The sequence below is a fragment of the Acromyrmex echinatior genome, chromosome 7 (genome assembly GCF_024713525.1).
Source record: "Acromyrmex echinatior isolate Ae372 chromosome 7, ASM2471352v2, whole genome shotgun sequence".
Lineage (NCBI taxonomy): Eukaryota > Metazoa > Arthropoda > Insecta > Hymenoptera > Formicidae > Acromyrmex > Acromyrmex echinatior.
In genome coordinates this window covers 14,147,688-14,172,825 of record NC_141858.1, presented here as the reverse complement: position 1 = coordinate 14,172,825, position 25,138 = coordinate 14,147,688, and the positions used below count along the sequence as shown (strand labels likewise).

General features: G+C 31.6%; 1 protein-coding gene across 1 annotated transcript in view; it reads right to left on the bottom strand.

Annotated features, from left to right (window-relative positions):
- LOC105153576 (cadherin EGF LAG seven-pass G-type receptor 1) overlaps positions 1–25,138 on the bottom strand; it is a 73,808-nt gene that overhangs the window by 7,101 nt on the left and 41,569 nt on the right. The window contains exons 5-7 of the mRNA XM_011068492.2: positions 4,189–4,448; positions 671–772; positions 105–291 (exon numbers count right to left, since the gene is read on the bottom strand). Of these exons, the coding sequence (XP_011066794.1) occupies positions 105–291; positions 671–772; positions 4,189–4,448 (549 nt within the window). The remainder of the gene's footprint in view (positions 1–104; positions 292–670; positions 773–4,188; positions 4,449–25,138) is intronic.

Below are 25,138 nucleotides of genomic sequence, written 5' to 3'. Positions count from 1 at the left end.
TGAATCTTCCACCTCCGAGACTCTTTTTGTACCGCATATCTCGCCTACGTATTTGACGGGAAATGGTCCGTATGCTTTTTGCCGCGTATCTTTCCTCTACATACCTGAAGAGAATGACCCGTACAGAAAACCGCCCATAGGAAGGGAATTTTCCAGACTCTGGACGCCACCCCGCAACCGGCCACCACACCGATGATCAAACTGACTTTCAGGAAAAGCATCAGCTGCAACGTCCGCCTCCTCTTCATCTTCTCACGTTGTTTTATCTCGAGTTGCATGCTGCACGTGTACCTGCATGTGTACGAGCGCGACTTACGCGATGTGTAAATCCACGACCGAGAAAGGGGGACATGCGAAACTTTCGGGTGGAGATAATACAAAAAAGCAAAGTTTGAAATTACAAAGATGAAAATGTACGAGTTAGCTTAAGAAACTGTGTACAATCCGCAACTTTTACGCGTGAAAAAACACAGTTGGAGTTCGTTAATGAAAACGAAAATGTCGGAATTGTATTATTAGAAGCGCGAGCGCGCATTAGATTGTACGTTATAAAAAAATATATTTTTTAGAAGATCTATTCAGTTATTAAATTAATATTAGATCGTAATATTAGATCATAATAAAAGGATGTTCATACCGTGACACGACTGTAATAAAAAGATGTCCATACCTTGATACGATCGCAGCCTTGACGAGGTAGTAACCGGAAATTACTAGCAGCAGAACGACTGGTAAACCGTACGCGTAAACTGTCGCTGTGGCTCCTAGAAACCTATAAAATCAATAGGAGTAAAAGATTAAATATCCGTAAATAAATTAATAAGAAGGACACATAACACAAAACTTATTTGTACAAATGTACATGTTTATATAAATTTTATTATATGTATTTAATTTATATGATAAATGTAATAAAAAATCATCAAAAGGTTGGAAAAAGATATTGCTGCATTCAATATAATTCTCTGTTTATTAAATATCTCTATTTATTAAATATTTGAGTTATTATTATTCTTACAATCAAAGACTCGAAAGAGCTGGAATTTCAGTTCTATTAAAGGCTAAAAATATTGCATAAAAATTCACTCCAGCGTGCAATTCTCATGAAATAGGAGAAACATGAAGAAAGATGACGGAAATATTTATCAGCTGCCGTTTATTAAGTCTCACATATATAAATCGCACGTGCGAATGCGCGAAGGGAATACCAAAAATCCCGTCGCTTTCTTCAGCGAAAAACAGATTGGGTCAAAGAGCGAGTGTCTACAAAATGCGCGATTTTATCGGGATTCCGACGATATCGAATACTCATTTTCAGCACTCGCCTACTTTGCACATGTCGGCAGTTCGATTTTTATACACGTCGCACGAAAGAAATATTTCCCGCCATTTATTTTTCTTGATTACATCTCGGATATTCGCAATCAGACGAGATGAAACTGTAACGAATGAAAACAACTCTTCTCTCCGAGTACATCTGAATTGAAACTGTCGTAGAGAAAAAAAATTAAATAAAATCAACTCAATTGTTATCAAATACCACAGTAACAACTAACAATGTATATAATAATAATAATAATATATAGAATGATTTGAAAGTTGAAAATCGAAATCATTCTAATCATTTTTTATTTAAAATTATGTGAAACACGGAAACATTGAAAAAAAGTGTTTAATTTTAAGATATTAAAATGTTTTATTTTTGTCTCTATTTTTTAAACACCTAGATGTTTTAGTTTTAAACTTTTTCCATAAACAAAATACTGTGTTTGAATTTAAAATACATAGTATTTTCAATCCAAACACTTGATGTTTTGTTTATTGAAAAAATTTAAAACTAAAACATCTTTGTATTTTCAATCCGAACACTTAATGTTTTATTTATTGAAGAAGTTTAAAACTAAAATATCTTTAAATGTTTAAGAAATAGAGACAAGAACAAAACATTTTAATATCTTAAAATTAAACACTTCTTTTTTCAGTAAACGACGTTGTAATACTAATATTTTTCACTTCGCAAAATTTTAATTTCATTTCCACTTTTCTTAAATCTTTTCATCTCTTTTTAATACTTGTAACAATGGAATTGTTACGTTGAACTGAAATTATTACGAGTGCTATTATTGATCCCGCTACAATTATACCACCCATTTTCTGGAAACCGCCGAGAGATTAAAAGTCAGATTAGATCCTTAATTCCAACGTCAACAATCTTAAATTATAACAAAGAAAAAGAAAAGGAAAAATACGTGGATAAATCTAGGAAGCTGGATACGCTATGCAAATGAATTTTTGCGGAAGAAAATTGCTTTCATGATAACAGCGTTGCTGAATGCAATAAAAATTCTTAACGATACAATCATCAATTAATATTAAAATCATTTTCATTAACTTTAAAGAATTTTAACACGCTTAATTTTCTCTTTCTTCTGAAACGTTGATTTGAAATTAATAATACTTTCACATATGAAATTGCTCGTATGAAGCAAAAAAAGAAAAACGTCTATTTTTAAAGTTTTCCATTTATAAAATAAAATCGATCTATATATGTATATACATGTATAAAGTCTAAATATTTAAAAACAAATAAGATGTAAATTTTGACAAAAAATATAACTATGCTGAATCAAAAATTTATAAGAAATATGTTCCACAAAATATTCAATATAATTAATATATTAATGTTAAAACATATAATAAATATGTAAAAACATATAAATATCTTGGAAACATATAAATATCTTGGAATTTATAATTTTGCAAGGGATGCAAAGAAAAATCGCGTATCTACCTACACGCAATGATACAAGATATACATGCTTGTATCAAAATACCTTACTTTGAGAAATAGCAAGAATCTCATTCGGGTTCGGTATTCCGGTTCGTCGTCGTTGGGCGAATCTGATTTAACGAAAATTGGTCGTTCGACAAGATTTCACCGCGGGACAGAGGCAGATGGCAAGGAAGATGAAGGAAAGAAAGAGATAGCAAGGAACAGAGGGCGGAAGACTCTGAAAATAAATAAATGATCTGCCCTGTATACACGCAACATTCCTCCGGAGGACGTTTCCGACGAACCACGACATTTCCGCTTTTCCCTCGTCCAATATCTCGACGATAGTTCGAGCATGGAAAAAGAACTCCAGCGCTTTTCCGTCAGAGGATTCTCTTTGCGGCTTGGAAAAACTGAACCCCCCATCATCGTTATCGCGCGCGCGCTGCCGTGTCGTCTCCACCTACCCTTGGCAACCCCCAGCGAATAAAGTGGGTCGCAGCAGCGGAACGCGAGCACGACGGAATGTGCATATTAGGAACAGAGAGCTGCATTAACTCACGCTCTCACGAAGAGAGACGCAAATGCCTGGTAATTTTCGCGGTGCGGTAAGTTTTACCCGACAGGGAAAACGATTTTCTCTTGACCGAGAACAGATGGAACAAACTAACAAATCACTCTGTGTGTGAACCGAGTAAATAAATATAAAATGTCAAGTTTAATGAGAGTTATCCCTCAGATTAAAATAACGTAAAATTGAATTGTAATATATTATTCTTTACATATCGGACAGTCAATAAAATATCAAAATAATCCTATTTAGTATTTATTTTATTTTTAAATTGTCGCAAATGTTATAATAAATAGAACTGAAAATAAACATTTCAAGATCAGTACAAACCTAATTCAACACGTGAAATGCAAGCAAAAGAATAAAGTGCAGAAATGATATAAAAAATATCCAAGTTCTCTCTTCATTTTATGAAAATGTAAAAGTAGCAAATGAACCGTGTCAAGAAGTTTTAGACCGAATAAATACGAAAGTAAAAACGAACTAACGAAAAAATTCAAGCTAATAATTTAATTTAAAAAAATACAAAGTATTTAACACTATAAGTTAATAAGTCTTCTTTCAAGACTTTGACATTATAAAGAAAATTGTTTCATAAGAATTTTAAGAACAATTAATTATTAAATTATATTATAATCTCGTATAACGATATCTTGTTATCATATCATCCCTTATTTTTATATTATATTTAACTTGCAGTAAATCAAGCGTATAATAATAATACGTAGAGAAAGAATAATAATAATTGAAGAATAATAATTGAAAACAAATCTCAGATTAATAAGAAATTTTCAATTATACATGTATATAATCTGTCAATTTGTTTTGACGGCTAAAATCTTACCAGCAATTGAAGGGAGTGAGATCAACAACATCCCAGAAATTATGACTTTCACGACTCTGCAAAAGAGCCGCCGCTACGAGACTGATCAACGGCGCGCCCCAGGCAAACAGGCTATACTTCATGTACGTCGGTGGGTCGTCGCGACGCGGCAGCGACGCTACGGTAGCGTACAGATGATGGCACATCGCCGCCAACCAGCAGACCACCGATACCCGAAGATATTGCAAACTCAGACCGAGCGAAATGCAGAGTTCCGAATCCTGAAAATCAATAATGAACATCATTGTAATCGATGTCTGCAAAAGCCCATTACCTTTAGAATAAAAGTCAACGTTCTTTGTAACGCAAACAGAGACATTCAGTCGCTTCTAATAATAATCCAGAAATTGGTTGAAACTTTAATTTAATGAAACGCTGCAATTTATTCGCGATTAAAGCAATGCAATTAATATAAATTAATATTTATGTGTTTGAAAGATACGTGTGTAAACATAAAGATGAAATTAATTCTAGATTATCGGAAAAAGATTTTATAATAATATGAATATCACAATGCGCATATATATATACGTACATTATACGTAACCAAATTATAACATAAGAATAAAATTTTAGAGCTGACATTAATTTTGAGATACTTTTCCATGTTACAAATGGAAAAATTAAAATAAATTTCATTCTTAATTAAAAAAGATATAAATATAACGAAAACGAATCAGTATATCAAAGGGCAAATGGTATAAGACATTGATCGTATCTTTTCATTCGATTTATGAGTATAGTGAACCATGAATTTCGTATATATACGAACGGAATCGTCCAGCAATATTTTTCAGCGTGGATAAACGTCACCGTCAATTTGTTCCATGACGAATGGTGCGAGAATATGAGAAATTCAGGATAGTAGCCTAAACGCACAGCTCGTGGATATACTATATAGTAGTATATCCAGCGAATTATTCACGCTGAAAATCCCACAATGCCGATCGATATATCTATTCTGCATGCAATATCACAAAATAATCGATCGATATCAACGTTAACAAACACGCCGTTGATTCGCTAATTTATGGAACGGGCCGTATTGGATAAATAGCATGGCATTAGTATTATTGTGTAGTAATGATGTATGAAAGCTCTTAATACCCTCGTTGTACTTTCACGGCTAAAATAATTTGCCGCAACAGCTATGTAACACATACACACAGACACAAAACACACACCATGAAATTTGATTCAAAATAAACTTCCCTCGATATCGTGCAATCCGTTTAACATCGATGTAGTACAAAATAATGGCTAGCATGTTATTGTAACCAATTTGAAAGCTAAATAATTACAATTAATTGTTATTCCACAACAATTCAGGTCAGAGCATGGGCCTATTTCAGAAATCGAAACAATAAAATTAAAAAAATAGAATAGAATTTCTGGAAATAGAATTTATCTTTTGATAAAAAATTGGATGGAATATGAAATAAAATTAAAAATTTTAAACTACAACACTTCAGTCTAACTAGGCGAGACTTTTATTTTTAGATAATATTTTATTCTTATAGATAAATACTTAAATTTGTGCTAATTTTGCTATGTAAACTTAAAATCTGTGATAATTTTCTCATTAAGATATGTACATATTCCAGTATAAATTTAGATCATCCATAGACTCATGCGACAGATTACTGTAACATCCAATATTTTCTCTTATAATTAAAATGAGCTGACAAGAGTCTCTTCAAGATGTATATATAATATATAAAATTAAAGTATTCATTTTTAACAAATCGACAATTTCCTACAACGTGCAACGTGATGCTAAAAGAGAAATCGTTACGGACTTTTTAGTATTAAACGATACTTCGTCGCATACGATACTTCTCTCGATACATGGTCGCAACAATCGTACGTGCTCGCGCATCGAAACGGAAGTGGAAATAAATTGGAGGGTGCGCGCGGATGCCTTTCTGGAATTCGCAGCTCACGCCGGGATACAAAGGACCAGTTTGCAAAGCGAAATTGCATCGAGCGAACCAACGATTTACGTCAGAGGACAGATTTTACATGGACATACGTCTTCAAACGATATTCCTCTGCAATTCTTGCGCACCATTAAACCCTCCGCCGCGCCGTCCCATTTTCATCTTATTCGGATGGGCCGTCGAATAACATTTGGAACGCCAACTAAATTCGTATATCACTCGTGTCCAAGTATAAAATAAAATTAGAATTTTAATTAAAGCAAAAATAAAATGCACTGTAACTTTAAATAAACCATTTTACATCAAAACAATCTTTTATCGTATGCAATTTTTTTTCGCGAATTGATAATCTATTAGATTGTTATTCTATCCAACAGTCTCGTTTCCAACATCCGGATGAAAAATATTTTCTACGTGGAATATAAAATTTAATTCTGCATATACGCGAACGATTGAACTGTGCATGAGGAAAATCAAATTATGTTATTAGTACTTCCGGCAAAATACCGCAGCGAAGTAATATAACACAGTTTATCTTCGCTTTCTCGAGTCTCGATATACGAGAACTCTCTTCGGGAATTTCGTTATAACGCGAATTCGTAACACACACGAAACTCACCGCGATGTAAAGTTTCAAGTTATTTCTCCTGGTTGTCGGGCAACATTCTTATTCGACCAAATTTTCGTTTCGGAATTCAATAAACTCTCATGCCAGTTTCCTCGAGAATTATTTCACCAATGATACAATTCAAGCAGTAGTTTCAAGACAGAAGTTGCGGTACGCATGCAACCGCAGTTATTGTTGTCGCAATTTAATTTGACTCAATAATATCACCAAGCCACGGCATGACGAATCGTTCTTACAACAACACGACCGCGTTGAAATGAATTCTCGCACGTAATGAAACAACATTCGTCGCCCCGAGAATGATGTTATTGTTACCGGCATGAAACATTGACGAACTAGTTTGATGTGGTTGCAGCTGCGAAAATATCGAGAAACGTTGCTGGAAATAATTTTCGAAATGTCGACCAGAGCGTAAAATTTCATAATTGTATTTGCCGTCGTGAAGTGAAGAAATTTGTTTTTAGGACCTGCAGCCTATTCTGCAACTCTTAACGCAAGTTTCGTTATTGTTATAACGTCGTTGCGCAGCTTTTTTACTTAAAGTTACATGATAAAAAAAATATGCGCCACAATGTTACATAACGATAATGAAACTAGCGATAATGAAACTTACAGAATAATCCTGCTGGCCTTGTTGAATCGCGTCATCTTGCGAGGAAAAATAATTTTATTACGAATGTCGGGAATTAAGCTAACATGAGTTTCCAGTAATTCGTTTCCAGTTTCGCATTAATAAGGTTAACGATGAAAAGAGACTTGAATTTCAAACTAGCAGCAGTATCGAGTTGAATCAAAGATACTACTGTAACGGTGTGTAATTCGAGCATAGAGTCTGACATATCAACGGTATGAAACAAATGTCGCGTAATATCACTTTCTCAAAAATATTTTTCGCAGGTGCATCTGGCGTGGTAATGTTTTTGTAAAAAAAATTTTTTTCCCGTAAAACAAATATTTTTATAAAAAATAAAATCTTTCGGATAAAAATGTTACCTCACGCAAAATTTTACCTTATAATTTTACCTGTTGCAATTTTCAACCTTCAATCATCCGTTAAATTTATTAAATCAACAATAGCTGTCAATTATCATGTATGAATATCATTATAGTTTAAAACATTAAATGTTAGATAACAAAAAAATTATTTTTTTAAGTGTCTCGACAATTAATAGCACAAAAATTAAATCACAGACTTTAAAACATGCACGAAGTTTTTAAAACGTGATAGAATAACAATGTTATTTTTTTTTCTATTTTGCAGTTACACGATAAGTGTTTTATTTATACCTTCACCACTGAAATCATTCTTTTCTCTTTTCGCTCAAATCACCGTGGCTTTCGACGAGCTTGCGTAAAATCTAGATAGACTGGACTAGTCTATTGAAATCTCCAATTGATCGAACGAAGTATTCTAGATGGGATTAAAAAAATATATAAAGAGAGGATAAAAAATCTTTTAAAGGAATTATTCCTAAATTATTTAAAGCTACGTCACACGCATGATAATAGTAAAAGAGACGGTTGAAAAGCATATGAAAGCTTGACTTGGTCGTCTTTCAGTACGTGAGTAATCTCTGGATTATCCTCGTGTCTGAGAGCCACATAGGATGTTGAACGACAAGATTTGATCTCATCGTCAATGAAAATCGATACCTCTCTGAGGTGACTTCAGAAAGGAAGGTTGCTTATGGATATTAACTAAACACACCACATTCGTATCATATATTCTAATACTACAAATAATATTAAATTAATAATATTTAATTAATAATACTAAATTGAATATATCATATATACATAAAATATATTATATATATATTTAAAATATAATAAAAAATAAATTATAATTAAATATATTATTATTTGTAATTAAATGTATATCGCTAACAAAACATCAAATTAAATTCTACGAAAATAAATTTTATTTTTTTAATTAATAAGCACAATATATTTAAAATAATAATAGTACTATTAATTTACTATTTAAAATAATATTTATTAAGTATACACATTTCTTTTTATTCATTTATATTCCTGACAAATAATTTGTGAAAAGCATTTCATCTCTGATCATAAGTTAAAAGCCATTAATGTTCCAATACTTTTATTTAGAAAAAACTCGCGGCGAATTGGCCAAATGATTCGTATCAATTCGAGAAATAGTGATCGTTTCAGGATGTTTTATCTAGTGTGTAGAATTATCGTGAGATTTTTACGGTTGCATTGCCACGAGTACCATTTGGCCTTTTCGTCGCAACTGTAATTGGCAAAGTTTTTATTTCGCTGTACGAGTTGCCCATTTATTAAAAACGGGTAAAACGATATTACTGTCCGTTTTCAAATCCCCTAATTCCTCTATTTAAAATTGAACATAGTACAGATTATGATATTCTCATTGATGTAAAATATTGGAAATAATCTTGTCAGTAATTTTTACGAACAATGTATGAAAGATGATTGATATTATTTATAATCAATTAAATAATATCAACTACTAATTCAAATAAAAAATAATTAAATTTTCTCTTAATTTTTAATACAATACGTTATTCATTATAATTTAAATAATAATTTTATTTAAATAATATTTTAAAAAATTGAGATAAAAATAATTAGAAGGAAACTATATGAAAGTATGAAGCTTATGAAACGATGAAAAATTAATAAAGGTCGAAAAAAGGAGAGTTTAAAATTTAGATTTAAAAAATGTACATTTCTCGAATTTTATCTCTTCTCAATAGTAGCCGCAGAAAGAAAAAAACCAATAGAGCTTTCGATTGATCCCACAGACTACGTAAGAAAATAAATTACTATCTCTGAATCTTCAATTTCGCATATTCGCAGATAAAATACGAATAAAGGAAAGGTGTCCTTTCCGCGCGAGGACTTTTCATCGCGCGACGATCTCAATCTCGAGAGGATACAGACAGATATATGCGATCGATGTAAGCCGTGTCTTTTCTGACGAGGATTATAGTGAAGTTAATATTGGAAATGTAAGCCGCCTTGCAACTCCGTGTATCGTGCTTCCGAAAATCGAATACGCGATATTTTTTGGCGAATAGAAAGCTCTAGTTGTACAGGTTTTAACAGCTGAACTATTTCACAGGAAGAGAACAATATCTGCTTCCATAAAGTAACAACAATTGTGTTTTCAACTTTCAATTGATAATTTTAAACTCTTAACTCGTGATTTTTATGATCATTCTATGCAAAAGAGATAACAGAAAACATAGAAGGCTGTTGATTAATATAATATAACTCTGGTAATAAAAAAATGGAGTTTCCAATTTTAAGAAAGAAAGAAAAAACAAACATTTTAAATTTCAAATTTGCGGAATTAATTTTTTATTAGAACAACATTTAAAATTTTCGTCTTATTTTTATTTGGTGTGTAAATGCGTTTATAGAGCTATCACTTTCTTGACTCAAGTTGTATCAGTCGAAAGAAATACAAGAACCTTCAAGTTGTGATAGAGAATCCAGCTTTTATCTCGTACGTATATATCTGAGGGCCATTAGGAAAATATGCGGGAGCATAGAAAGCGCAAAAACAAAGGGATTTATTCTTTGTCCTGCAACAAAAACGCAAAATGTCGTTTTCCTTCCTCTTCCCTTTCCCTCCATTTTTCTGTCTCCCTCATACAAAATACTTCGATACGTGTTTCACATACGAAAAGCGACCGGATGTTTCCCTTCACATCAGTATTGTGTTTTCACGATGGTCTCGTTAAAGAGGCTTTTGCGCGCGACGGACGAAACGCATTTTCCCTCGGGAATGTGTACCAATAAACGAATAATGTGCAATTTAAAGAACAAGCTTCTCTTACGTTAGCAAATGAAAAAAATGAAATCTATACAAAATGTTATTTAAATAAAGAAACTTAATAAGGATTTTCTAGCAAAATTTTATTTATTTTACATTTATATATAATATAAAAAAAATCACTGAGTTATTGCGTAATAAAAAATTATGATAACATAAATTCTAATATAGAATTTTTATATCATAAAAACATTATTTACATCGTATAATAAATGTATAATAGCTCTGGAGAATGGGTTAATTGTGTTATTAAATATTCTTTGTTTTTCACGTGCTCTTTTCATGCAAAAATTCTTCGCTTATCCATAGGAAGTTACAAATTACCGTATTACAGCGTTCTCAGTACTCGCCCGAAACAAATTGGTTTTCTTCTATACTGCAATATCCTCGGCAGTGTCTACGTGCGCATGTGTTTAATAAGAATTAACAGTTTCGCTTCGACTCCAGGATACCGGATAATAAGAAGGGTTTCGAACATAAATTAGCCCACGACAGACTTTCATGTAACAACTAAATAAAATCAACCGAAAATCTAATTTTCTCTATTACGGCTATATTTTCTTTCTCGCCAAGAAATTACAAGGAATAATATAACTTCGAGTAATATAACAGAAATATCCCCTATTCCCTATAAAAAAAGAAAAATTTCGATGATTTTTTTAACGAAGGAAAAAAATTAATGTATTCAAGTTTCAGAATGATAAAAAATTTTTTCATTCGTGAAGACTTTCTTTCGGTCTATTGTTTCACCATTAATATAGAAGAATTCAATTCATTTCCCGATATAGAATTCAGAGACAACGATGTTGCATCGTTAACTTTTCGATAAAAAAAAAAGCGAAAGAGGAGAAGTCGCACAAACTGTATAACTGTGATTTATACGCGAATAAAAATCATGGCGCGAATATAAAACTGCAACGAAAGATTAATGAGATCTCTGAGACTGACGATTTTTCTACATCGATGTCGCCGTCACCGATTATTAAGTTCGTTCGCACGGTCATAAATAATTTTCCGATCCTTGGGATTACGCGGGTCCACGTCATGATTCATTATACCGTCGGGAAGCGGGAATTTACTTGATGGTAGTTACTCGTAGAAGCGAACATGTGTAGTAAGAAACATCGGAAAAACACTCTTAGTGGAGAGCCACGCTTGATTACCATCCACGCGATTTCGAATTTTGCTTCTATACCTATGTGAACAAACTCGTTACATTCAAAAACTTTACGATTAAAAAGCTGGAATCTACGGTGACGCTTTTTCAGAAATTGAAAAAGAAACGAATCGCATTAGTCTTTAAATACAAGAACTTTTTCTATTCTACAAAGGAGCAATCTCGTTCTTTTTTCCCGGAAAGATACCCTTAGAAAGAAAACATTCTCTATATTGCGTAACGAGAAATCCCTTAAAGAATCTTATCGTATAGAAAGAAAATATTTATTTTTATATACAACTTTTTATGAAACGAAAAAGATTTAATAAAAAGTTTTTGTAAAAGCAAAGAATCTTCTGCAAAACAATTCTTGAGAATGATATTTTTATACATTTATAAAATACTTTAAATTCAATGAATAATTGAAAAATTGTGTATAAATCGCCGATTTAGATTAAATTTCAGATGAATAATTGTTGAAATTCTGAAAGTTGTTAACGTTGTTAAAATATCGATAATCAATTGTAAAAATGCGAAAGGGATAAAAATGAATATTGAATCAAAAGAATAATTTTCCGCGGCGAATGTATTTGCGGATGTTCGCAAACAAAAAAACTGACTGGAATAAATACACAGAGAGAGAGAGAGAGAGAGAGAGAGAGAGAGAGAGAGAGAGAGAGAGAGAGAGAGAGAGAGAGAGAGAGAGAGAGAGAGAGAGAGAGAGAGAGAATAAACGAGAGCATGGAAAACATGAATATTCTGCGGGGATAATGAAACACGCGCGGAGAGAGCGTGTAACACACACTTTGCGAAAAAAAGAACACCACCCACGATTCCACTGCGATGCGCTCGCATTAGCGATAACAAAATCAATAAAGCATGTCACACGCGTAACTCGGACACTGTCGCGTAGCGAAGAAAAGGAAAAAAAAAAAAAAGAAAAATGGTGCTGTCGATACACAATCGAAAAACAGTAGCGGCTTATTTTAAAATCAATTATTCTTGAAAGCTCAATTGTATTCGCGTATACTTTTTTAACGAACACTCTTATCTCGCCGCCTCCTCCTACTTTTATGACGTAAGTAGAATTGATTGCGCTATACAAAACTTCGTGACAATGTCTACGAATTATCAAAGTTTTCATAATCGTAGAGAGTCTGTCGATTATTCAAAATCTTGATTTAATTTAGTTTCCAGCTGAGCAATATTATTGTCGCACTTATAATACTGAAGCAGTAAGAAAAGTTTAATTATAGTAAACTTTATCCAGCTCGGAATATAGTTTTCTTATAACATAACCCCTCTCTGTAATTATTAGTTTTAAAATCAATTCACGTTCGCTGAATGCGAATTTTTCAATAGAGCCGCTGAAATATTATTACCCGCAGCTTTTATATGAAACAAAAATTGCGCAATTGGGAATTAAATATGGCTTTTATTTTGCAACTCGTAAACAGCATATATATATGGAAGAACAAAAGTTTCACTGTAGGATGCACGAATTTATGTTCCCGCTATATGATAACCCGTGCTTTGGAGAACTTTTTAATGTAAGCTTATCCGAGATAGATGGTAATGCTCGGCGATGCTTTCGCATGCATTTCACAAACCGACTCGCATTTACAACGACGAAAACCGTTCTCCAATAAGAAAAGAATTTATCTCAATAGTTTATTATAATTCTTGTAAACGACATGTCTCTATCGCGGTGTATCAGTCGAATTCTCCGATACACGACTCTGATATTTGTAAATGAACATAGCTGAAGTTGAATTCATAACTATAATATTTAAAAACTTACATACAATTAGTTCATTAAATTACATAAAATGTAATGTGCACAATAATCTCTGTAACATCTATTAACACTAAAAGTGCCCAACGGTCATTATGGACTATTTCTATTTTTTAGATTAATATCTTATTTCTCATATCTATAAAAGATAGGATTCTAAAATATTTAATTTTTCATTCTTTTTTCATTTATTTTCAGACTAATTTATTCCTTTCTGTTTAATCCTTTCTGTGAGTAAGAAACGTTGGTACTTTTAGTGTTAATATATGTATAAGTAATAAGAAATAATTTTATAAATTGTATATTTACAAAGTAAAATTATATATTACACATACATATATATATATCTAATATTATACATAATAATATTCCAACATGATTTTGCTGAAGAATTTAAAAATTTAGTTAAATACAAATCTGAAGATAATTTTGTTGAATTATCAGAATAATTATGCAGGACGTTCAAGCTGATTGCTAGAATATCCACTTTTTGTTCAGCATGCTTGAATTTCCTACATAATTATTTTACTAATTCAATAAAATTATTTTCAGATTTTATCTAGTTAAATATTTAAATATTTCAGCAAAATAACACTTTCCATAAATGATAAACATATTAAATTATTATAGCTCATCATTCTAAACAATTTTATACGAGGCAAATCGATCGCAGCGACTAGATGGATTATGTGTTATGTAATCCAGATAATGAGGTGACGATCCTAGAGATGATATCGGAAATACGAACCGCGAACACATATTGCGAAATATGATATATCGATGATTGCGAATTAACCGTTTCATCCACCCGGCATTGCGTTTGATCGAATGAACAGCAGAAATGGACACCGGAAAAAGACAACCAGAATTGCGGTGAGAGAAAGAGAGAGAATGAGAGACCGAACTTCTCTCCTGATGAAACAATTAGCTCGCCCGTTAAAAGCAGCTCTCGTACCAAACGACTCAGGTCGCGGTGTATCAATTAATCCACATTATCGGCCCGACTCGTATCCGCGACGCAGAGAACAAAGCGATTTCAGGAATAAAGCTTTACTTTTGAAACCTCTATCATTGAGTTGGCAGCTTATCCGAAAGTGAATAATTCTTCAATTACATGGATCACACCGTATCGTAATTGTTTTGAGAGCGCGATTCGGAAGAAGCCTTAAAATTTTTGCAGTAAACAAATTTTTTATCGGATAATATATACTATATAAATAACGGAAAGCTTTATGTAGAAAATGTCCAGACTTCATTAAGCTAATGATACAAATATATATAAAAGAATATTAGGAATTTTAAGTGAATATTATACAAAACTGTATTTAAAAAAGTATGTATTTTTTACGATGGAAATGTATAATGTTTTTTAAAAGAAAAATTTCGTAGTTCAACTGCTTGTGTTAATAATTACATCAATAATAATTACTTCACTAAATCCTCAAGAAGAGGATAAGATAACCAGAAGAAGCTAGGCGGTGCGATTTATAGCGTGGCACAGTTACCGATATACCTTCGTACGGGGATAAATTGATTTGCGGACGTAAAAATATCCTCTCGATGAAGTCACCTGCTAATTAAAGGGCCGTCGTCTCGTCTGCCACGATCAGAACCTAAACGGAGCAGTGAGTGTATGAGAGTAAATGAGCCCTCATCTAGTAATTATCGATTAATTATCACCAAGCACGTGCTTCCGCACGAGCTGAATCATCGACGACGATGTGGTTAAAAAACGTAAATGTCCTCGATAAAGGTTGTCGACTTAAACATGTCTCTCTCTCTCTCTCTCTCTCTCTCTCTCTCTCTCTCTCTCTCTCTCTCTCTCTCTCTCTCTCTCTCTCTCTCTCTCTCTCTTTCTATGATGCAGGGCACCTCTCAAGAAACGATAAAGTAGAGAGAGCACACCTTTATTATTTATATAAAGAGTAATTATATACAATAAACAAACAGCTAACGTGAGGGTGTCTCAGACACCAGATCCTAGTTAATAATGTAAATAATAAATTTAAAGTAATTTTTTTTTACCAAAAATGTCAAGAAAGATTATTATACTTAGTAAAGTTTATTAGTTTTTAATATTGGGTGTATATCTTTGTCGTTAAATTCGTCAAATTGCAAATTCTAATTTTTACATAACTTTGCATGCATGACAGAAATTATAATTATTATTTTATCGCGATTCTTACAAGTGAAGTTATTTTTTCAATTATGAAAGTATGAAATATTCATAATACTTTTATATTATTAACATAATATATTATAAATTAGCTCTCATATTATAAATTTAGAGGCACACATAAATAAATATATACACACATATATATATATATATATATCCTATTTTATGAAAGACTTGTTTAATATAAAATTGACAGAACGTGTATCAAACTAAAGATCGCTTGATAATTTGATTAATATTCAATCATCAATAAATTCGGTAACAACTTTCTGGTCGCGATTGTTTGTATTACATAAATAATCTCTGTAATTGTACATAGATAATTATGTAACTATTATGTAAATAATATTATTAATGATTATTTATAGATATATTATTAATACTTAGACACATACTTGGAATAAATATCATAAATTTCAATAATATGATGTTTAGCTTTTCATGTTATGCTACGTTAAAAGATAATTTTCCTATGTTGAAAAAATGCAAAGCAATAAAATTATATATATTTTGTACTCTATTTTATAATTTTGTATTACATTGTATTGTATTGTACTATACTATTATATATATTATTATTGTGTATTATTTAAGAACTTATATTCTTCTCAAACACAAATTCTTTATATACATAAATTAAAAATATAAAATATAAAAAGTATACAACAAAAGAAAAAGCACAAAAAGTGATAAAATGATTTTATAAGTTAGTTGGTTTTTATTAAATAAAATAACCTCTATGAAAAGGGATCTAAATTTACCCTTTAAAATTGTTTTTATACTATACACAATAAAAAATTTTAATGCATTTATTTACCCTATTTACATGTATGCACTCTTGTTAAAATCATAATTTCCGGATTATCAAATTTTCCTTTGTATCTTACGTTAAAATTTTGTCAAAGTAAAATCCATAGAATTGAAACATAATTTTCATTCCTTTTTCTTTATTTTACTAGCTAAAATTAAAATTTGTGAAATTATAAATGTCTCGTTACTTTTAGTCAGAAAGTTTATTTTTAATTCCAAATATAATATCGAACATAGCAATTTTCTTTCTCTATGTCAAATTGAAAACTCCGTGACATTCACAGCCCGTTAAAAGCCATCTCTTTACAATGCAGCATCACCTCTCGCAAACGTTTTCGCAACAATATCGCGCGAATGAATTTTTTGTGACGTTGTTGACGACCATAAAATGAGATTTCGATGGAAACGAACTTTCTGACACACGCGAGATCGTTTGTAAATACATATGCTGCAATCTTTGCGACGATCATTTTCATTTTTTGTAGTGAATATTTATCGTAGTAATATTAAAAAATCGCCACTACTTGGAAAGTAGAACAGGCTTATATAAATAAAATATTTCTAAAATATATGATGACGATTTCTTAACTAGCTTTATCCATGTACTTAACTTTGTATTTACTCTACATTTTATGCTAAAAATTTTAACATTAAATTTTACATAATAATGCTATATTTTGTACAATTTAAAAAAAATTATAAATATATGCATATATATTTTTTAGAACACTGTAAATATATATAATTATTTTATAAAAAATATATGTATAAATATGTAAATTTTGTACAGCGTAATAAATGTATGTAATTTCATAAAAAAGACATCGTCCGAAATTATGAAAGTCTTCAGACGCATAGTTATAAAAATGGTAGCAAGGGTGAGCGATGAGGAGCGTTTCTGCAACGCCACTGTCGCATTAACTAGCCGGTGTACTCGGTGCACTGACGCGATCACTGAAGGGTGTAATAAAGAAAAGAGATGGGAAAGTTTCGATGAAGGAGAGCGGAACGTCGTGAACCACCTTACAGGCGAGACGTGACCGCGCAAGAATGTAAGTCGCCGTAAAAGCGGTCGTTACGATGAAACGAAGCAAGAAACCTTCGCGCACCATCGAGGTAATGCACAAGATACTTGGATGAGATCGTGTGCATTCATGAATATGTACAGACTGTACATTACACATGTTTGAATAAATTCATTTTCAGACATAGATTTAATCAGATTTAATCAGACATTTTTCTTAATCGCTTAATCAGATGTCTTTTCAAGACAATTCTGAAACATTAATGTAAAGTACTTATAATACTTTAATGTATCAGATATTTAGAGATGTTGGAGACGTACAAAATATACGTGCACACTCCCTAATGTAGTCTTAAATTTTTAGTGAAAAATCTCCTTGATATAGTGAATACTTTACTACTATACTCTTTATAGTGTATTTTCATTATTATAAATATAATAGATCTACGTACTATCTAGAAAGTCATAATATTTGAAGAAATGGTCCGTATTCCTATAGTGACAAATCCAAGATTTATAACTCACATAACACGAAACCATTTGAGTAAAATTCAAATATTACATTGCATGTTTACTGTAATACTTAAAGTTTTACTTTAACATGAGTTTGCTATAATACTTAAACATGAGTTTACTATAATACTTAAAAATCGTATAATTAACAAAAACAATTATTATTATTATCAATTAATCGCAAGAGAGAGAGAGAAAGAGAGAGAGATTAGATAAAGTGTCATTTTTCAATTTTTAAAGATTTAACAAAAAAAATTTATAGATGTCTAATAATATTTTGTAACATATATATATATATATATATATATATATATATATATACACACACACAACATACACACATACATATATATATATATATATATATATATATATATACATAGTGACACATAACAAAAATCCTTGACGTCTTTATTAATTCGTACAGCTCGGCAGTTCAGAAACACGTCTACTGCAATGCGGATTTTCAGTACAATTTTGCTACGTACAATTTCGCGTAAACGATGGAAACACAGAGGAAAAAAGCGATTCGCGTTAGGCGCAAATTGGGCGAACTTTAGATATATGGATGTCGGAAAAACAGCGAGTTCCAAAAAATATCACGAGTGGAAGAGATGAGTTTTATTTACACTGTACCAATCACGCAACTACGAAACCGCGACCAATTATCCCGGCACGAAAACCGCTTCGAGCGTTTGCTTGCGACTGAAATTTTTCGTTGCTCGTCAGAGAGAATTTTCGGCAACTTGGTTTATTTACTTTCAAAATGAGAACACGATACGCAACAAAAGCATTCTTAACGTGAATGCGAAATCAATCGAAATGTAGGGAATAAACAGAGACGCAAGAAGAAAATAGATTTTCGCGGTAGCGCAAATTGCGGAGAGACATGAAAATATGAACATTCTATTGATAATCATGATAAGTGTAAACAGAGTCAATCACTTCGGTAATAAAAACGATTTATAAAAATGAAATTTATTTTTAAAAATGATTTATAATTTTTAAAAACGTGAACTCGTAAATTTGTAATTTATTTATCAAGTAGGTTGAGATCTTTTTATTACATTTTATCGCAAAGTCCGAATCGAATCCACTCATATGACTACATTTCTGATAAGAATCCCGCATACATTTTATCGCGCAATAAAAATACGGATACATCCTTTAAATCGCCCGCATAACCGTATCGTATTTTACAACACGATTCTCCTGTAATTTTTCGCGCGCCTACCATGAGATGCATATGGAGGTGTCAGTCAGCCAATCGTTAAATTGCAGGCGTACCGACAGGCTCTTATTGTTAAAAATCCCTGGCAACAAAGCTCGGTGTAATCGATAACTGGCGCGGATAACAAGGCTACGCGTTTCGCGCCCCTGACACGTCGCGCGTCGGTGAGAAAATGCACCGACGTATAATGCAACAATACAACGCTTTGTTTCTAAACGGGCGTATGACAATAATAAGCATGAATGATACCGCGGAGACCACGGTATTCTCGATTAAATTCTAAACTCTAAATTTCTTGCAGTCTCATTCCAAGAGAGTGAAAATGCAACCACCCTTAAAAAAAAGGGAAAATATTTCACTTATTAAAAAAAAAGTGACAATCTCCACTTTTTATAGAGTGAATCTCTTTTTTGAAGTGAGATTTCATTCCTTCGAAGTGAAAATTCACTCTAAAAAAAGTGAAAATTGTCATTCGTTTTCAAGAAGTAAAATATTTTCACTTTTTTTTTTTAAAGTGGTTGTACTTTCACCTTCTTGGAGGGAAATTTCACTGTAAAAAATTCAGAATGTAGCTAAATCAAATTCAATTAAATTTTAACTCAATCGTTAAAAAAAAACATACAAATGTAGATGCGTTTATCGGAGTAAACAATTTTAACTAAAATAAACGTAAACACGATTGGAAACAAGGAGAGCTTTCATCTCGTGAAAAATACTTCAACGCAATCTATTTTTTCATCCTTCCTTTTTCTTTGAAATTCAAAATAGAATTTCAGAGAGTTTCAAATGCAGTTCCGAAAATGGAGCAATAGTATTTAATGAGGTTAAAAGGATCGCAGTCATAGAAGATATGTTCGCCATCGAGGGAAAACTTACGTTACCATAAATTATGTAGCGAGATCTATCCGTACGATCTTCGCAGACCATTATCTAAGATCGACGGAGCTTGCGTGGGAGTTTAGGGGAAAAGTTACATTTAGGTCGTGGCTTTAATTCGTATTCTAAAGATACGGAGGAAGAAGGGGTACGTGATTGATTTCCCATTCTGATCAGTAATTTTATTTTGCTCGGCGTCGAGAAGAGCAAGTTGATCTAAGAGCTTCATTACTGTTCGTAAGTTGCCGCCGCTTTGTCTCTCGACCATTTTCGCGCTTAATTAAAAACTACTCAGTGAAACCGGTAGAGATCCTCGTTAGTCTTTTTATACAGTTTCAAAACGAAGAAAAGAAGGAGAAGATGGAAACTTCGGTGAAACTCTCTTATTCCGTGCCGGCTGGTCCTTCTTCAATATCAAATAATAATACTATATGATTATCACATAATAATTTTGGAGTAGGGTGTATATAAAGTAAATAATTCTAAAGTAAAATAAAAACTAAATAGCTGTTATTTTGTAATAATATGGATAAAATGAGATTAATTAAATATTATAAAAGTATAATTTATATCCATGATTCTTATTAGTAGCAAACACTAATTTTTCGTTAATCTTAATTGTTGTATTATTTCATTAAATTTAATTCTTAAGTAGGAAATCTTCATATTCGCACATATATTTTATTTTCTTCTCCTTCCTGAAAAATTTCGCCTTTGCCAGATATATATCGTTCGAGTTATCGAGCAAATTCGAATCAGTGATCTCCCAGGAGAAGCAACTTAGTTTTCCGACAGGACGCGAGTTTCCTCAATCGGTATATAGTAGTTGCATTTCCATTTCCACGTGTCGAGGACACACGATGCAAAGTTCTTACACACGTTTTCGGCGTCACGACGTTCCCGATCCGTGTCATTCAGGTCAGATTTCTCTCTGGGGTTTTCTCCGTTATCTCGGGACAAATCTCCGTAGAATTGTTCCCATAAACCGTAAGACTCGCCACGAAAATCACTTTACTCTACAGGAGCCATAAGACGAATCGGGATCAATGAAACCAACGTATCCTGGCGGTTGATCATGATTTACGCCGCTCCATAAATAGCAATATTCTCTAAAGTGAATTTCCACGCTCTGACAAAATTTCGGGTCGGTTTGTAAATTTCAAGAAAATTTTAGTTCCGCATTTTTCGTAACTTAACGTAATGAAATATTAGCACGTCCTGATGTGAAAAAAACTTGCAACGCTTAGTTTTAACCAAATTATAATATTATACATTCCTCGCATCGTAAATTATACGCTTTACTCCGAAATATCGCGAGACTCTTTCAACAAAAGCACATTCTCGTAGCTCGTTATACAACGATAAATGAGTATACAAGATGTTTCGTAAAATAAATATTTAAAATTTGTTAAAAGACAATCAAACTTTTATGTGTGTAATAATTTTTAATTCCTCTTATTATTCAAAAATAATCCGCATCTATTATTTGTAATGTATCAATACAAATAATATGTTGTATTTCATTAAATTTAATTCTAAAACAATCGGATATTAAAATTTCCTGTACTGCTTATACTGATAGATTTATTTAATCTCCGTTTTACTTTCAACCTTAACCAACCTTCAGAATCGCGCTCCACTTAATGCTGTGTGCGATATATCAAATTCCTAAATATAGCAGAGACAATGCTCTTCTGTGATACACATAATCGTACTAATTATAGTGATTTAACGCGGACATTATTAAACTTGCCAGCTCAAGCAATAACCTTTAATATCATCTAGGACGACGGGTTGTACGTCACTGACAAGTATGAGTCCGTGGAATTCACTATCAATCTTCTTCACAAGAATTGTTTTCACCATAAATTTACAATTTTAAACTATGTACATCTGCATAATATAAATTTCAAGTATCATTTTCAACAAATTTGTAACACTAAACAATTTTTGGTAATAAACATTTAAATAAGACGCAGAGATAATATTTTTATAAAATCTTGATTTATAGTGATAAGCGATAATTTTCTTGTAACAAAAATGAACATCGATATCATTTAATATCTCCAATATTAATATTTAATTTATTTATACGTTATATTTTTATTAAAGAAATTATAAATTAATATATCTGTTTATATTTACAATCATAAATTTTAAAATGTATGATTGTAAGTAATTTTATATTTTATAATTTTTATATAAAGTCTATTTATTGTAATCTATTAATTGTAAAGATATATATAGATTAATTTAATATTTCAGTATAAAATTTTCATAATGTTAATATATTATATTATACAATATGTATATACATATCGTCGTTAATACTGATGTATTAACGTACAAACATATGGCTGTTAATGAGGACTTCAAATAAATTGAGGCGAACATTAGGAATATTAGAATAAATTGATATCCCTTCCGTTCGTACCTTTTAATTCCGGTCAAAATTATCTCGAGGTTATCTCGTTTACTGGACTTTATCTCGCCTGCCAGCATCCCTAGCTGCGGTACAGAGCTCGTAAATGTGTCTGACTTAATGCGGGACGGCGATATATCGAGATTGCGAAGCGCACACGGAATGCACTACTGCTCCATTGGATGGAACCGAAAACGCTGTGAGAATGTAAAACACAGCATGAAAGTTGCATGTGAGGCCATGTGATATATTTGGATAATCAGTAATAGAGAGAAAAAGGAAAAATTTATATTTAGAGCTTCTTATATCATTTATAGTAGATAACATTAGCAAAGTGTAGAATTTTCTTCTTTATTTCAAATTCCTATTCATTTTATAATAAAATCTTAATAATGTTCACAGATTATTTTCTATTATATTCTTGATTCTATTATATTATTTCTTGTAGATCTTAAAAGTTTTATTTTTTTAATTAGATAAAGTAAAAAAGGGCTAACCTTTCGTGTTATTTTTTCCATTTCTTTTATGTTGATTTTTACTTATACTTTTATATTCTTGCAATGTTTATCTTAACTTTTTTAGCTATCTATCTACATATATATATATATATATATATATATATATATATATATATTCTTTATTTCGCAGTACTTACTACTTCAGACTAATAAATCGATTTTTCCTTTTTCTTTTTTCTCTGTTGCCTCTATTTTCTCTTATGTTCTTCAATTTTCGCAGAAACGAGCACCGTGTGTCAAAATTGTTCAAAATCGGGATCAAGAAAATATGCGAGAGATCTCGTGGTTGAATTTATTTTTCGTTTCTCTTCATCTGAGGTAACAATAAAGCCGAATTGCTTCGTGACGGTCGCGAAATTACAACACAGAGATTTATCTCCGTCAAGCGGTATGATAAAGCGAGATTTTGCTGTCTCTAATAAACTCCTTCTCCCTTCCTCATTGCATCTGTCTTGTCGCCGAAAAATATTGTTATTGATATTTTATCTTGCCGGATAAAAAAGAATGTCAAGTTATTTCACAAATTTATGTTATCGGTTTTTCAAAATGCTGATTTATCAACAGTCGTACATTAATAACAGTATATTGAAAACTGTTAACCAATATATTTGTTAAATATGTCATATAAAAATAACTCTTTCTCTTTAACGTATATAATCTAATATTTTATTTATTATATTCATAGTTAATTTTAATTGTTAGAATATCAAGTCATACAAATGTATAATATTTTAGACACAGCGTGTTCTGGAGATCGAAAATTGAAAATGCCAAGATTGAAACCTAATATGTATTATAAACATTATAGTAATTAATAGTAATTAGCTGATATTGCCGAGTTAACTATTATTAGCAAATTTTAACAAAAAAGGACAAATGCCAAGGACGTGTGTCAGTCGATTTATTGTTGCGAGAAACGTTTAACGTTTTGTAAAATGAATTTACATCAAACATTCTATTCTTTGATTTTAATTTAATTATTAATAAATGATCGAGTATCATGCTTTTTTACTGGAATCACTCGATTTGGTGAGGCGCATATTGTTCAATGCCGTCCGAAAATTATGGATAAATTACATTTAAATCAAAGAGGAAAAGCTCAAAGTGTGATGCGAAATATAAATCTAACAAGTATCAGTTAAAAAAATAATTATCGTAAATATCGCAACGGAACGGTAATTAAAAATTTCCATTTCCTGACGTTTTGACATGTTTATAAATCAAATTAATTATGGAGTTAATCGATTGCGTATATTGATAAATGTTATGCGCCAAATAATTATTCACAGAAAATTATCGCATTTTGTGCACAGAGATAACAATGAGCGGCTTGTCACACGAATGACAGCTTGACAATTTCGCGTATTCAATAACGTGCCATTTACATTATCATTTATTTACAAAAAAATTATATAATTTGTACATGTCATCTAAAATTTGCTGCTAATGATCAACTCGTCAAAATTAGCTGATTACTACAGTATATGTAATACCTTGATAACAAGCACGTATAAAATGTAAATTAGCTGAACAGGAAAAATTCGATATAATCTGAACTGGGAAAATAAATCAATAACAGATGATGAATCGGTACACGTATAAGCGTAGTTACTTGTGCATATTGTGCGCACCACTGGTCAGCTTTGACCTACTTATGACTCGAAAACTAATGTAACTCCGATACATTATCAGGATTTTCGATTGTAATTAATCTCTAACATATAACGAGCTATTAATTTCCAGAATGCAATGCACTATTAAAATTTTACGGTAATTACGAGAGGTATTGTGCGTGCATAATAACTGATTAACTGATTTAACTGATTTCCACTACATATGAATTTTTTACTGAAACGCTATTGGACTGTTATATCAATCTTTTGAAATGTAATTCCAAATTTCCAGTTTCCAAATTTCAAATTTAACGTTACACCAGAAACTCGCTCATCGTCCTATATATTCAATGTAAATTCGTCTTTGCGTACTGATACGA